This window comes from Podarcis cretensis, assembly GCF_951804945.1.
Source record: "Podarcis cretensis genome assembly, chromosome: 14".
NCBI classification, from domain to species: Eukaryota; Metazoa; Chordata; class Lepidosauria; order Squamata; family Lacertidae; genus Podarcis; species Podarcis cretensis.
Window position 1 is genome coordinate 5,753,825 of NC_137183.1, and position 15,478 is coordinate 5,769,302.

Consider the following 15,478-nt stretch of genomic DNA (forward strand, 5'->3'; position numbering starts at 1 on the left):
AAGATATCCCACAAGGCGGCAGAGGTTTTGGATCAGAGTTTTCCTTCTCTTAGATGGACTACCTTCCATCAAGCCCCATCTGCCCCTCACTCCCCCCTCTACAGCATGTGCAGAAGCCACCTTCTTGACCATTGGGCCCACTATTGGTCTCGTCCGCTCAATCCACCTCAGTATCTCATTGCACCAAATTATCTGTTTCTAGAAGTTGGAAGCTGTCTGTCAGTTTCTGGATGCCCTTGGGGGGGGGAGGTTAATGCTGCCCTGTTTAAATGACTGAGAAGTTATCTTTTTGTTGTTGATACGACCTTTCTTAGTAACAGTTTCATTTATTGCCTGGTGCTTCACATGTATTTCCCTCCCCGTAGGCTCAGTATGAAAATCCACCACATATCTATGCTCTAGCGGACAATATGTACCGAAACATGATAATTGACAGAGAGAACCAATGTGTCATCATCAGGTAAGGACTTGCTCTTTAACCTCATGATTTGCATTTATGCCTTGGTTTGGATAAGGGGCACTGGACACAGTTTAGAAGCCCATCTTGCTTCTATTGCAAATAACTGTTAATGCCATGCTTGAGCAGACTTGCTTCAAAGTGTTGTATCTGACTCAGTGTAGGCCCACTGAATTAAATGGATATAAGGCGGTCACAGTTAACTTAGTCATGTGTGAGAGGGCGAGTGTGAGTCGCTTTGTGTGTGACAGTGAGTGAGCACTGTGGCTGATGAATAAAGACCATGAGTTTACCACCCAGAAAGCATCTGGCTTTTTGTGTCCCGAGCCTCCAGGTCTGTTCCACAGTCCAGGGCCCACCTCTCCCTTCCCTTGAGCCTCCCTGGTTGTTGTGTCCATCCTGTTAAATGTGTCTTGCTCAAGTGTCCACCATTCATTCTCATATGGCCTTTCCACATACCCAGTTCCTTTACATCCAGCCTCAATTCTGGGTGACAGTGCTAATCTACAAATCTTTGTCAGGGCCCCTTTTCTATTAGCTGGCTGATCTCTGTCAAAGACCCTTTGGATTATTGGGAACAAGTCGTTTTCATTTGTTTTTTGGAAGGCTAATGTGATGCAAGAAGTACTGGCTTATATGTCATAAACTCCCAAGTACCTTCCTGCCCTTGAGCCACTAGTGGCCGACTCTGCAGTTCAGAAATCTTTTTGTGCTGATCTCTGTATGGGGTGGATATGTTGCTGTGGCAATAAATGAAATGCGGTCATCTTCAGGGTCCTTTTCCCTGCCATGCTCGATTATGCCCCACACATCCTTGGCCTGGGAGCAACCAGCCGTCTTTTATTTCCCAACGTATCATCATTGTGGCTTTTTGAGTCTATTTCTGGAATCTGAAGCTTTAAAATAAATGTACTCTTTACTGCTTACAGGAATTCTCCTTGAGTGCGGCTAGGGGTAAAGAAAAGAAACAGTGACGTGGTTAGAAATGCAGCTTCTTGTTTTGTGCTGTGCAACACACACGCGGCAGCGCTGTGGCCAAAGTGTTCTCCTCCATATCAACTTTATGACAGTCACCACTTAGGTCCCAGAATGACCGTGCTTGAAATAAAATTGTACCTTGAGCCATGGGATTGGTGGTTAGAAACATGGTCCCTACAGCAGATGATATTACATTGCATACTAATTTGATAATATCTAAATTTATTATTATTAATAATACCAGTCCCTTCATCATAACGTCCCAGGGTAGACTGCAACAATTAAAAGGCAAGCAGCTCATCCACAGGGATTGAAGGGGGCAACTGCAGCTATTTATAAGATGCTACTGGGCACTCAGGACCCGGATGGAGGAGGACTGTGAACCATTTGGGAAGCAGATCCCATTGTCTGATTTATTGGTTCAGAATGGGTCTGTGGACTAAACCTCATTTAAAGTCCACTTCTGCAAAGATGAGAAAGGCAGGCTTAAAACTAATACACAAGTGGCACTGAAACCCTGTTAGACACAGTTACACAAATCTAGACCTCTCTCCACTTTGCTGGAGGGGCTGTCCAGTCAAAGTCTTGGGGTGGCCATGTGGAAAAGTACAGAACTTGTGGGGCACCAACAGCAGCTGCCCAGTGCAGCATTAGGAACACAGAAAGCTGCCTTATATCTAGATCAGTATTGTCTGTGATGATGATTAGCAGCAGCTCTCCAGTGTTTCAGGTAGGGACATTCTCTCAGCCCCACCTGGAGATGTCAAGGACTGAAACTGGGACGTTCTAGCTTTTCTAGGAAGTAGCAGGCACGAGGCCCTTTGCCTTCTCAGCATTGTCTTGGGGGGCTGTTTTTCAAATCAAGAGCTCAAAGGTCTTCCTAGATCCAAAGGTCAGTTCATGTGATAACTGGCTCTACCTTTGTGGATAGTGGAGGAGTTCTGAGCCTGGGGAACACGGGTAGTGAACCTGTAGCCCCCCCAGATGTTGTTTCTCTTTTTTTTTTTATAATAATTTTTATTAATTTTCCACACAAATAATAAAGAACAGTATAAAACAGTACAACTTCAAGCTCATCAGTTCATACCCTTCTTTCTTTGACTCCCCCATACCTCCCCATCCCTGCATCCTTGTTTAATAATTCTTTAGCAACCCTTAGGTCCATTGTCTTAATTCCCTTTCATAAAAATTTCTTAAGTTTTTTTGTTTACTGCTGCAATTCTTTACTTCTTACCCCCTGACATCTTAACATTCCTCAATTTTGCAATTATTTTTAAGATATATTTTGAATTTCTTCCAGTCCTCTTCCATTGTCTCTTTCCCCTGGTCCCGGATTCTGCCCGTCATCTCGGCCAGTCCCATAAAGTCAATCACCTTTGTTTGCCATTCTTCCAGAGTAGGTAGTTCTTGCGTCTTCCAATACTTTGCCAGTAGAATTCTTGCTGCTGTAGTGGCATACATAAAGAAAATCCTATCCTTCCTTGACACCACTTGGCCCACCATGCCCAAGAGGAAAGCCTCTGGTTTCTTAGGAAAAGTCCACTTAAGGACCTTCTTAATTTCATTATAGATCATTTCCCAGAAAGCTTTAACCTTTGGGCAGGTCCACCAAAGGTGGTAGAAAGTGCCTTCACAGATGTTGTTTCTCCACCTCCCATCAGATCCAGCCAGTGTGGCCAATGGCCAGGGATGATGGCAGGTATAGTCCAGAAAAATCAGGAGTGCCATAGTTCTCCAGCTCTGTGGTAGAGAATAACAGAGGCCCAGACAATCAGGTGTGCTTGCCCTGTTGACCCCTGGAGCTGTGTTACAACAAAGAGGGTGTTGCACTTCATTGAATAACCCTTTAAAAATTAAACATCCAGTTGCTCAGATTTCATTATGGAAACGCTTAATTTTACCTAGAAATCAGGGTGCTTGATACTGCATGATTCCTTGGGTTCAGTTTTCAACTTTTATATTTCAGCATTTAAATGCATCCTCCTCTTTCATGGATTTTGTAATCCATCTCTTTGTGTGTTTGTAGTTTATTTGTCATGGCATTATTTTTTCTAACCTATTCTGCTATTGCTCTTCCAATGAATATGGTGTTGCATCTTCTAGAACGTATGCATGGTTTGCGTGAATGTAAACAGCAGACTCAATACAATGGGGTGGGGTTTTTTTTTGCAGACCTCTCCACCCTATACAGTGGTACCTCGGGTTAAGAACTTAATTCGTTCCAGAGGTCCGTTCTTAACCTGAAACTGTTCTTAACCTGAAGCACCACTTTATCTAATAGGGCCTCCTGCTGCCGCTGCGCCGCCGGAGCACGATTTCTGTTCTCATCCTGAAGCAAAGTTCTTAACTTGAAGCACTATTTCTGGGTTAGCGGAGTCTGTAACCTGAAGTGTATGTAACCTGAAGAGTATGTAACCTGAGGTACCACTGTACATGTATCTGATGGTGACATTGGAACAGGGCACAGTGGACTGAGCCTGTTCAATGCAACCTCCACCAGCTAAACTCCTACTTTGTTCTGGCACCAAATCCTGCTTTGATTTTTCATTTAATTGTAATAGTACTAATGCATGGACTTCATAATTTATTTAAGCATATAGTTGAGTCTGACTTCTCAGAGGCTGCTGAGCTGCCTGTGGCTGTTTCTCTTCTCCCTGCAAACCTCTCCAAATGGAATGCAGACTAATAATCATAGAATTGCAGAGTTGAAAGGGACCCCAAGGATCACCTAGTTCAACCCCCTGCAATGCAGGAATCTCAGCTACGTCATAAATAGATAAGTGAGTCCAATTCAGCTCAATGAGACTTGTGTCTGAGTAAACATGACTACTGCCAGTCAGCTTTTGTTTTAACTATTTCACACAAGAATTGTTGCCATCCTCAGTGGCCACCTTTCCCCCCTCCATACCACAGACTCTTTGAATTTGGCACTACATGTAGGCATTATGCCACCTTTGATAGCTCAAATATCCCCTCCCCCTGCTCTCTTGGGATAGAGTTGTTTCTGTTAGAAGGTAGGTTTTAAATCTAATTTGTTGAGAATATGGCCGTGTGTTCTTTAAGTCCCCAAATCCTTAATTCTGTAATCGGACTATTTATGCACTTCCTAACAAAAGCCATGTTTTTAAACATCTTGGAACTTCCTGTCAGCTGGTTGGTTGTTAAGTAATGTCTGTGAGCAGCTGTACTGGTCCCCCCAGAATGATAAAAGCAAGCCAAATGAGTATTTAGAAACAGGATTTACAGAATGCTTTTTGAATTTTCAAAATGGCTTCACAGATGCTGGGAAGGCTCAGACGTAGCATTGAAGTTTAATCCTAAGGAAGCCTGCTTTGCAGTGTCTATAACTGCTGGGGTTTCAGTGTTGTATTTTTAGCTGTTCCTATTGTTCACATTGATTTATAGTTTCAATTGCTTTCAGATGATTTTATGTGAGCTGTGCATTGTAATTTATGCATTATACTCCACCCTGGGATCTATTATGTTGAAGGGCAGGCTTCAAATAATAGGCTTGTGGGCTCTCGCCTGCTCAGGAACAGCCACAAACAGAGGTTTAGAAGCATTACTTTCTGTTTTCAACTAACTGTGGCTTCAATACCTCAAGAGCACCTGCTCTGCATGCAGAAGGACCCCCGGATTCAATGACTGACCTCTCCAGTGAAAAGGGCCAGGCAACAGAAGGACTATTTTCCACCAATAATCTTTCTCACCACTGATGGGCCCCTTTCAGGCATAGTACATGCCTGATTATCGTCTTCCAGAGCAACTACTCTATTCCCAATTTAAGAATGGAAAGTGTAATGTCCGTGGACAGCAAAAGAGGTTTAAGGCAAATCTTATGGCAAATATTTAAAAATGTAATATAGTCACACCTCATGTTACATCCGCTTCATGTTATGTTCTTCAGGTTACGTCTCGCGGTGACTCGGAAGTACCAGAAAGGGTTACTTCTGGGTTTTGCCGCTTGCGCATGCGCAGAAGCGCAAAATGATGTCACATGCATGTGCAGAAGCGGCGAGTTGCAACCCGTGTGTGCGCAGACGTGCCGCTATGGGTTGTGCTCTTTTCATGTTGCGAATGGGTCTCCGGAATGGATCCCGTTCGTAACCAGAGGTGCCACTGTATAAACACCGACAGCTGGGAAACACTGGCCTGCCAGCACTACAGTTGGAGAACACCCTTCACTAAAGGTGTCATGGACTTTGAAGAAGCACAAACTCAGGACGAAAGGGAGAAATGAGCTAAGAGGAAGGCACATTTGGCAAATCCTCACCAAGATCAACTCCTGCCCATAAACCTTTGTCCCCATTATGGAAGGATGTGCGGATCCAGAATTGCCCTCCATAGTCACATATGGGCACACTGTTAAGATCATATTCATAGAAGACAATCTTAACTCGGCTACGAGTGATCACGAAAGAAGAAGGAGTGGCCTGGCTCATAGCTCCTGTTCTGAGCCACCTCAGCACACCATCTCTTAAAAATAATGTTTTTTACTTAGGCCAACCAGTTTTTAAGAGTGCTAGAGAAAGCTTTTGTATTGTTTGGGGCTTGGGGCAAAAGTAGCCTATGGTGTATTATATCAGCTTTCACCAACCAGGTGCCCTCCAGATGTTTCACATTACAACTTCCATCTACCCCAGTATTGTACAGCCATGCTGGCTGGGACTGATGGGAACTGTAGTCTGAAACATATGGAGGGCACCAGACTGGGCAAAGATATATGATATCATGTCTGGTAGTAATCCAACTGGAACGCGGGTGGCACTGTAGTCTAAACCACTGAGCCTCTTGGGCTTGCCAATCGGAAGGTCGGCAGTTTGAATCTGTGTGATGGGGTGAGCTCCTTTGCTCTGTCCCAGCTTCTGCCAACCTAGCAGTTCAAAAGCATACCAGTGCAAGTAGATAAATAGGTACCACTACTCTAAAACCAGCATCAAACTATGGTTTAACTGTAGCTGTTTTCCACAAGATTTGTTGGAGGCCACCAACATGGGCATCAGTAGCTTCTAGGCATGATGACTATATATGCTCCCTTCCTGGATCAGAGGCAGTATGCAGTTGAATACCAGTTCCACAGGATCATGAGCAGGGAGAGAGATGTTGTGCCTATGCCCTGCTTGGGGGCTTCCCTTAATGGACATGGGCATCCTATGAGGACTAAGTAAGCCTTTGATCTGATCCAACAGCCAGGCTCTTCTTCTGTGAATCAAAATGTATATTATTAACCTATATATTATTTGTTTCTCCGTTATAATTTTTTGAAAATGTCCACTGAAATGAGGTAGTGCAGAAAACAAAGGCTCTCTGTAAAACTTCGTCATCACTCTTGAGTGCTATACAGGATGCTTTTATTGCCCAAGTTTTTCTCTTTATGTTTTTTTTTTAATGTTCAACACACATTGCAGTTTTTGGTAACTGTACATGGGAACACTTAATAGAGGCATCAAAATTCCCTGAAATGGATATGGAATGCATTATGTTTCTCTCTCTCTCTCTCTCTCTTGTGTTCTTTTACCCCCAACCTTTAGTGGCTTTGAGTCACTTATAACTGCTTTGTTTTTTAAATTTAAGATACATGCTTTTGCAGAATGCTTCTGGTGAGCGATCCCTAAAGGGGGATGGAATTAGAAAGGAGAGTGCACATTTTTATATGCTTATTGGAAAAGCAATAGAAGAGAGAGGAACTGGTGCACAACCACTCTAGAAAAATCCTTTTGCTGGAATGACCACAGTTCCCTGGAGGGATTTCACTGATATTTAAGAAGGGCTCGGAAAGAGTCAGGCCAGCAGGAATAGGACTCGCTTCTGGTTATTGCAGTTCATAAATATTGTACTGTTGTCTTGCTTAGTTTTACAGTTTTTATATTGAACAAATTTATCAGGTTCCTGATCAATAAAACTAGAATAAAAACATTGTGTGCAGATGTAAAGGAGATCAGATATAATGTGGGCTTGCATGCTTCCTTGTTCCATCACATGCAGAGATTAGAAGCCTCATTTTCTGGTTTCGTGCAAACTGTTGTTGTCTTTGCATCCAAAACTTGAAACTATGGGTTGCCTGCAAATCAGGATTATACATTCACTTTGAACTGTAGTTTTCAATCCAAGAAGGTGGGCATACTATGCACAAGCCACAGTTCACCGGATGTGAATGAAATGACAAGTTAGAAGGGCTGCTGCAAAGCAAGAATGGAAGGGAAGAACGCATGAGGTTGAGGCTCGAGTCTGCTTGTACTTGTAACGCTAAACCATGTATTTGGGGTCTCTGCCTTTGGATGGCTTCAAATATATCCTCCTTCTATTTCCCCCCCTAGTGGTGAAAGTGGTGCTGGGAAGACTGTGGCAGCTAAGTACATCATGAGTTACATCTCCAAAATATCAGGAGGAGGTCCAAAAGTGCAGGTAAGTGGATACTGCTGGGAGAAGTATTTGTACCATTGACTTGGGGATGTATTTGTACCATTGATTGTCATCAGATGACATTCCCTTTGGACTCCTGTGTAGCTTGTTCATAGGCTCAGTGGGTTAATCTGAGGCTGAAACAAATTGAAACTTGTTGAAAGGAGCCTTGGGTTAGCTAGGGGCATCTATTCTTGCTTATGGGACACTGGTGGCACTGTGGGTTAAACCACAGAGCCTAGGACTTGCCAATCAGAAGGTCGGCGGTTCGAATCCCTGCGACGGGGTGAGCTCCCGTTGCTCAGTCCCAGCTCCTGCCAACCTAGCAGTTTGAAAGCACGTCAAAGTGCAAGTAGATAAATAGGTACCGCTCTGGCGGGAAGGTAAACGGCGTTTCCGTGCTACTCTGGTTCACCAGAAGCGGCTTAGTCATGCTGGCCACATGACCCGGAAGCTGTCTGCGGACAAACGCCGGCTCCCTCGGCCCATAGAGCAAGATGAGCGCCGCAACCCCAGAGTAGGTCACGACTGGACCTAATGGTCAGGGGTACCTTTACCTTTACCTATTCTTGCTTGTTCATCTAATGGTATCATTAATCCTGTCAATATCTTAGTTCTACAGGGACTGGTGGGGGCCAATTCCTTCAGTGCTTCCTGATGTTCTTTTGACATAGACCTGTTCAGCTGTGTCATTGTTGCCTCCCAGTCCTCACCCTCCACTCTGTAATGGATGAAGGCCCCTTCTCCATTGCTAACTTACTCCCACTTGCCCTCCCTTGGCTCCACCCATTCAAAGCTGCTGTTTCCTGCTTAACTTGTGGAAGCCCCATCCCGCTAGTATGGTTGGCTCAATGGAGCCTCCATGTTTGGGGGCAGTATAGCTCTGTGTTGCAGTGCTGAGAACAAGCAATGGATTTCGAGGATGAGGTTTTTTTAAAAAAATTATGTGTCCTTTTCAGTAGAGGGCTGTGCTGGAACAGCACCAGTGGACCGCTTCCCCTGCCAATCAGTTTGACTTTACCTAAAACATTCAAATGCATTCATGTTTGCCCTTCAAAAAATTATTTGTTCTCATTTCTGCCTCTGTTCCCCCACGCTCCCACTAAAATAAAGGAAATCTCAGTTTCCACCACTTCTGTTTGATCACAACCAGGCCCCCCAGCATAGCGGGATGTGGCAGTCAATGGCAACTAGTCATGATGGCTATATCACCTCCAGCATCAATGGCAGTATGCTTGAGAGGGAGAGTGCTATTGCTGGTGGGCTTCTTAGGGGCATGGCATTGGGGACTGTAGGAAAAGAATGTTGGGGTTGGTCAGATCCAGCAGGGCTCTTCTTACTTATGACAGCTCTCCCCTCCCCTCCCTAATTCTTTCTACTTACTGTGTCTTGCTCTCCGCTTCCAATGTAAAGAGGCAATGGGAGTGTATGTGACATTTCTAGAACACTGAAATCTGGTGGCCAGCTGCCCACCCTCCCATTCTCTATAATCCACACAGGCTCTCCTCTGTAGGAAGAATTGGACAGGGAGTTTCCTGAAATCCTGTTGTACCTGTACAGGTACAGCAGTGCCAGTTCTGGAGGCTCAGAGCCTTCTCCGTCCTGAATGCCATCTTAAGTCAGAAAAAGGAACAGCCTGAAAATCAACCACTTTGACCCTTGCTGCGTGTGCACTTCCTTTTCAGCCAGAGGTGCAGAGGAGTTGCAGCAACTGAAGGGTAAGGCAGGGAGCTAGCTGTGGCATCTGGCTGACAGGTGTCCATGAGATCACCAGCGGATGGGTAGATGGGCTATTTTAAGAGAACTAGTAGCTGTTTCCTCCTACCAAGCGGCTGCTGTCATTGCTCCTCAACTCCCTGCTGTTTATTTGCTTTACTGTACTCACGTTGATTATGCCCTTCCTGTTTTCTTTCCATGGGAAACAATGATAACTGTCTGCATGGTTTGGTCTCTCTTAGTAGTCAAAGAAACAGTGACTGGACGGAAATATGCACTGTGTTGTTTCTGGAATTGGTTTAATTGCACACTATAAATAGCCTTTTCCGTTATTTTGGGGAAAATTCTAGCATTTTCTGCAAAAGCCAAAATGAAAACTGTACTCTTGCCAGAAAACAGGTGATGAAATGGGTACAGTTGTCTTTTGATTACTGGATTGGGTGCATGTATCTGTCTGTCTGTGAATATTAAAAGTCCACCTGCAACCTCGTTGGAGGCCCTGTGCACCCATTTGAGGCTAGTGTCTGAAGGTGGATTTAATACATGAATAAGGTGCCTGAGACGGTCAAGTCACTTGTCCCTCTGCCTCATAACTTTCTTCTCTAAGAATGATCTCTGGTCCAGGCAGAGGCTTCATTCCATCTCTGTTCCACAAGATCCTTCTAATGTTCAGGTGCCTGGGAGCAAACCAGAGGCGTATGCCCTGCATCAGTTTTTCTTATCTTCAAACCTCCTTTTGACCAAGGGAGCAGGATTCGAACCTACAAGCACACCAGAGCTAAAACTACTGGGAGTGCCAGATCTAGACCATAGCTTTTGTTTACGCTGGATCCCCTCTGCCCAGAGGACGAGTCTAAAGAGCCCACTTGGATCTTGACTGTAGGTAGAGGCAAAGGGAAGGAAGGTGAAAGGCCATTAAATACTTAGCAAGATTTCCCTGGAAGTGGTCTCCTGAGACTGCATTGTTTTCCCAGCTCCTGGTGAAATCAGGTCACTCCTTCACAGAATTGAGAGTAATTTGGGGGGCACTATAGCGTCATGTCCTCTTTCTCCCTGCACCCCACAAATACAACAGGATTCTCTAATTATTGGGGCAGGTGAGTATCCATGGTTCTTTTGCCAAAACAATCCAGAAGAAGACTCTGCAGCTCCCTGTGGGAACCTGTTCCTTGAAGATCATAAGGATTGCCTTGCTGGGACACATGTAAAGGCCCAACTAGCCCAGCACTGTTTAACAAAAACTTTTGGAAGGTTGTTTTTTTTAACTAAAGTATTTTTTCTTATATGCAATTAACCCCATTTATTCTTTTGACTCTAGCATGTGAAGGACATAATTCTGCAGTCTAATCCCCTTTTGGAAGCCTTTGGGAATGCCAAAACAGTTCGGAACAACAACTCCAGTAGATTTGTAAGTCCTCCATGGAAACTTGCAAAAGGGCCACCACACTGAGAAAGAGGACACGTTGCTTTGGGGGTGGAAAAGGGGCATTCTCTCTCTCAGTACTTGGAATGAACTAATTTGGTTTAACTAGTTCAAAGAATTAATTAGAAAAACTCTTAATTGCATCTGAAAGCAGTTCCTATAATTTCCAGGCAAACTGAATATAAGTTCTTTTTGTGCTGGGACTTTGGGGCATTTTTAATTCAATTCCATTTTAATTTAAATACCATTGTTTATCTTCCTGTATACATAAGAACGTAAAATGTTGCCATGCTCTGCAGCTGGTGTGAAAGCCTGATAGGAATGCCAGCCCAGTGAGAAACGCCAGCCCAGGCAAGCTGTTTGGAGAAGCACCTGCCCTCCCTCTGTTAAACTCATCGGCAGTAGGGTTTAACAGAAGGGTGGGGATATGCTTCACACAGCCTGCAGGAGGGAGAAGGGGAAAGTGCTTCTTGACCCCACTCCATTAAGCCTTGCTTCAGGCAGTGCTGGCTAGCTGATGGAAGGATGGGAGCTCGCATCCACCCCATGACTTGAGTGTGTGTGTGGTTGGCAAGTGGAGCGAGCAGAGGCAGAGTCCCTAGGGCAGGTGTTGCATTACGCTCTGTGTGCGCACATTTTGATGTTTTCTTAGTCTTCAATATATATTTTACTTTAGCAGAGCAGCCTGTGCAATTCTGTAGGCTTAAAAAATGCCCAGGGTCACACGAATGAATTGTGAATTGAACTGCAAATTAATTTTTCATAATCCAAATTCATTTTTGGAGTGGGTGAACTGGAACTGGAGCAAATTCATTTGCAAAATGAACTTCCCAAGCACTGCTTCCTCCTTGTGTGAGTGGGAGGGATATTCAAAGAGAAGAAGGCCTGGAGATTTTGTGCAACCTTTTTTTAGAGGGGATTCCCTTCACTCTCTGTGATTCAGATCAGCTTGCTTTTCTAAACTACTGACTCAGGACTGCTTTCTCTGTGCTTCACATCAACCAAGAAATGGAGTAACAGAATCCCGCCCCGCCCCCCCAATGTGTTGAGCATATTGATAGAACAGTGTGCAAAGAACAAATTTGTGCTTCCTTTCCTTCACTCCTACCAAGGAGAGAGAGAGAGAGAGAGAGAGAGAGAGAGAGAGAGATTGAAGGGGGAAGAGGAGCAAATGTTTGTGCCTTCTTTGTTCTGGAAGTATGAAGGAATATTTCATCTTTGGGTTAGGACAGACAGAGTAGGGTTTCCCACCCTCTGCAGTGTTGAAGGTGATATGATAAGTGTCACTGTACATGGTATGTACACTCATTTCGCCCCCACCCCACCTCATTCTTGTCTCTGGTCTAATAGGTTTTATTTGTTTTGTCAAGGAAGTTGCAGAAATAAAACAATTACATACTCAATAACATAACACAATAAAATCATGCAGCATAGTTAACTAAAAAGTTGCCCGGACAAAAGGCCTTCTTTGTAGTGGCACCCGCCCAGTAGACTGCCCTCCCATCAGATGTCAAGGAGATATAACTCTGAGGTCTTCTAAATCCGAAGGCAGCCCTATATAGGGAAGTTTTTATGTTTGATGTATGACTGTGTTTTTATATTTTGTTGAAAGCTGCCCAGCGTGGTTGGGGCAACCCAGTCAGATAGGTGGGGTACAAAAATGATGATGATGATGATGATGATGATGATAACATACAGGCAAAATCTTTGCATTCAAAGGCCTGCTGAAAGAGGCAAGCCTTTAGCTTTTTAGCACCTTTAGTCATCTTAAATGTTTAGGAAACCTGAAAGCCTGTTTGACCACAGTCAGAAAAGGAGTTTCTTCGGGTTCCTTCAGTTAATGAAATAAGGCAGGAGACTACAAGGGGGAGAGACTTTTTGCTGGTGGCCCAAGTTTCTCCTTAGCGGACTGTACATTGGTTTTAAATCGTTTCAGCTGTTGTGTCTTAGCCTAATCCTAGTTGCTTGTTTCCTACTATTGTGATATATTTTATTTTAGTTTCTGCATGCTTATTGTGAATTGAGTTGTGTATTTTATTGTTTACGTAAACCACACAGAGAACTTGGTTGGACGGGCGGCATACAGATGAAGTAAATAAATAAGGAGAGAGAGTCTCAAGGGTGTGGAACAATAAAGGTTTAATGATGTATTTTGAGGGGAATACATATATTGGGGGAACTCAACTGTGCTGGGTAAGCAGATGAATCCGGTCTCTTCCTCTATCCCTGTTACTTGTGATTTCCCTGTCCACTGTCATGCCACCTTTAATCCAAAACAAACCACCACCACCCCCAGTTCTAGTCCCCCCTCCATTCTAGTTCAAGACCTCACATGGAAAGCTCTTGGAAGAATGCATACCATGCATAAAATTATTATCAGTCCTTTCCCCCCCTAGAAAAATAGGTGCCAGTACTCACCATGAAGTTGTTACAGTAGGTGCCACACTTTTTAACAACAACAAAAGAGGTGCTGGTACTGCGTACCCTTGAATACCCCCTGAAAAAAACCACCTCGCTGATTGTTATTACTATGCAACTTAAACCTTGCCTGCAACCAGTTGGCAAGGCCTAGTGTCATTGAGGCTAGAGTTTACTTCATCCACTTCCAGCAGTCTGCATCCTTTGTGTCTTGCAGGGAAAATATTTTGAAATCCAGTTTAGTCCAGGTGGGGAACCAGATGGAGGCAAAATATCCAACTTCCTGCTGGAGAAGTCACGGGTGGTCATGAGGAATCCTGGGGAAAGGAGCTTCCACATTTTCTATCAGGTTAGCTACCTTTCGAGGAGGTTTGTGTTAGGCCTTTGGTTTTCTGTTGGAGTTCCTCTTGGGGGGGCGGAGATGGGGTCCCTCTTTGGAATGTTGGGCACAATCCATGTCACAAGAATCTTCTTTTGAGTAAGCCCCTTTGTAATGAGCAGACCCTGTTTGTTTCCATATGTTAGGGGCCGGGAACCTTTCTTCAGTCTGAAAGCTTTGTTCCTTAGTGCAGCATCTCCTGGGGCAGTGATGTGGAGCCTCCAGCAGAAGTCCTAATTTGGCTGAAGAGGCCAGTTTTCCCCAAGCCACATCCACCTGCCCTACTGGTAAAAGTAGCCACAGGCAAATAAAGATACGGCTCCCAGCTGAAAGTGGGGTTTGCAGATGCCCCTGACCAGCCCCGCCCACCTGTTGGAGGATCCACTTCTTCTCCATCCTCCTTCTAAGGGGCTACATGACTATGGTGGGTGGGGCCAGAGATAAAGTGGGTGGAGCAATAGATGTGATTCTAACCTTTGTACAATCGGCTTCATTCCAGCCACACAAAGGTCAGAAGCTTCTCTACTGACTTGGGACTATTTTCTGCTCTTTGTCCTGCAGATGATTGAAGGTGCCTCCACTGAGCAGAAATCCAGCCTCGGCATCACCAGCATGGACTATTACCACTACTTAAGCCTCTCAGGATCCTACAAAGTGGAGGATATTAATGACAAATCTGATTTCCAGGAAACTTTGGTAAATTCTTCACCATCTTACTACCTCTCCCCTCAATAACATTTCAGTTTAAGTAAAAACAATAACATTTCTGCTTGTACAACAATTACAATGCGTGTGAGATTGAAAACTATTTTGCACATTTTTTCCATATAAAACCTTAGAGGCCCCCAACAGATTATGGGCTATTGACAAGCAGTAGCTGAAGACCAAGGGGAGTGGGGGCACCAGCATCCTTGGGGAGTTGTGAAGGCTGGAGGAGCCCCATTCCTCAGCCACTGGAAACCCTTTTTCAGGCTCTTCAGCCAAGGATAGTAGCAATTTGCTTTTTTATTTAAAAAACAGGGGAAAGAGGTGTGCATTCCTTTATTATGTGCAGTGGTCTGTTTGACTCTCACTGTTTCTTCATGTGAAGAAGGCACCAGAATCTCCCCTGTGGGTTGCCCATGGCAGGCAAAGATTGGGATTGGTAGAGAAACTGCAATTTCACGGAAGGTAGTTTTTGGGGTCTTCCCATTGACTGGATACACACTGAGGAACTCGCCCTGGAGCACAGCCCCAAAATTACCTGACATATGGGACACAAAAGGAATATGCCACTGGCAGGAAATTGCAATATAAACCTGGTTTTAACTATAACAAAACAGACAAGCTTTTGCCAAGAGGCAGTAAAAAATATTGGCCTGTAAAGTTTACAGTTAGTGGGACTCTTGAGTAGGGGAGGCAGGACAGCGGATTTATTATTCCAGTTTCAAGGGCGATTCAGAATTGACTCAGATGCAAGGAAAAGCCCACAAGTGAGCTGTGGTTTACCTTTCTCCATTTTAGATATAATATGGGGAGGAGGGATGGGGGCATGGATTTTGGCCTGCTGTGAGATCCCTGAGCCCCAGATGACTTCCAAAGTTTATGGATCTTGCAAGAGGCAAATTCAGCAGATTCTGCTTTATAAGAGATGTATGAGTTGATGTTTGTACTGTGCTGTGCATGTACATTTTGACACTTGAGACATACAATTTTAGGACCCACC

The 15,478-nt window shown here is 44.4% G+C and overlaps 1 protein-coding gene across 1 annotated transcript in view; it reads left to right on the forward strand.

Annotated features, from left to right (window-relative positions):
* Window positions 1-15,478, forward strand: part of MYO1E (myosin IE) — a 110,124-nt gene that overhangs the window by 40,694 nt on the left and 53,952 nt on the right. Inside the window, 5 exon segments of the mRNA XM_079953186.1 lie at window positions 366-460; window positions 7,753-7,840; window positions 10,872-10,961; window positions 13,612-13,743; window positions 14,335-14,469. Of these exon segments, the coding sequence (XP_079809312.1) occupies window positions 366-460; window positions 7,753-7,840; window positions 10,872-10,961; window positions 13,612-13,743; window positions 14,335-14,469 (540 nt within the window).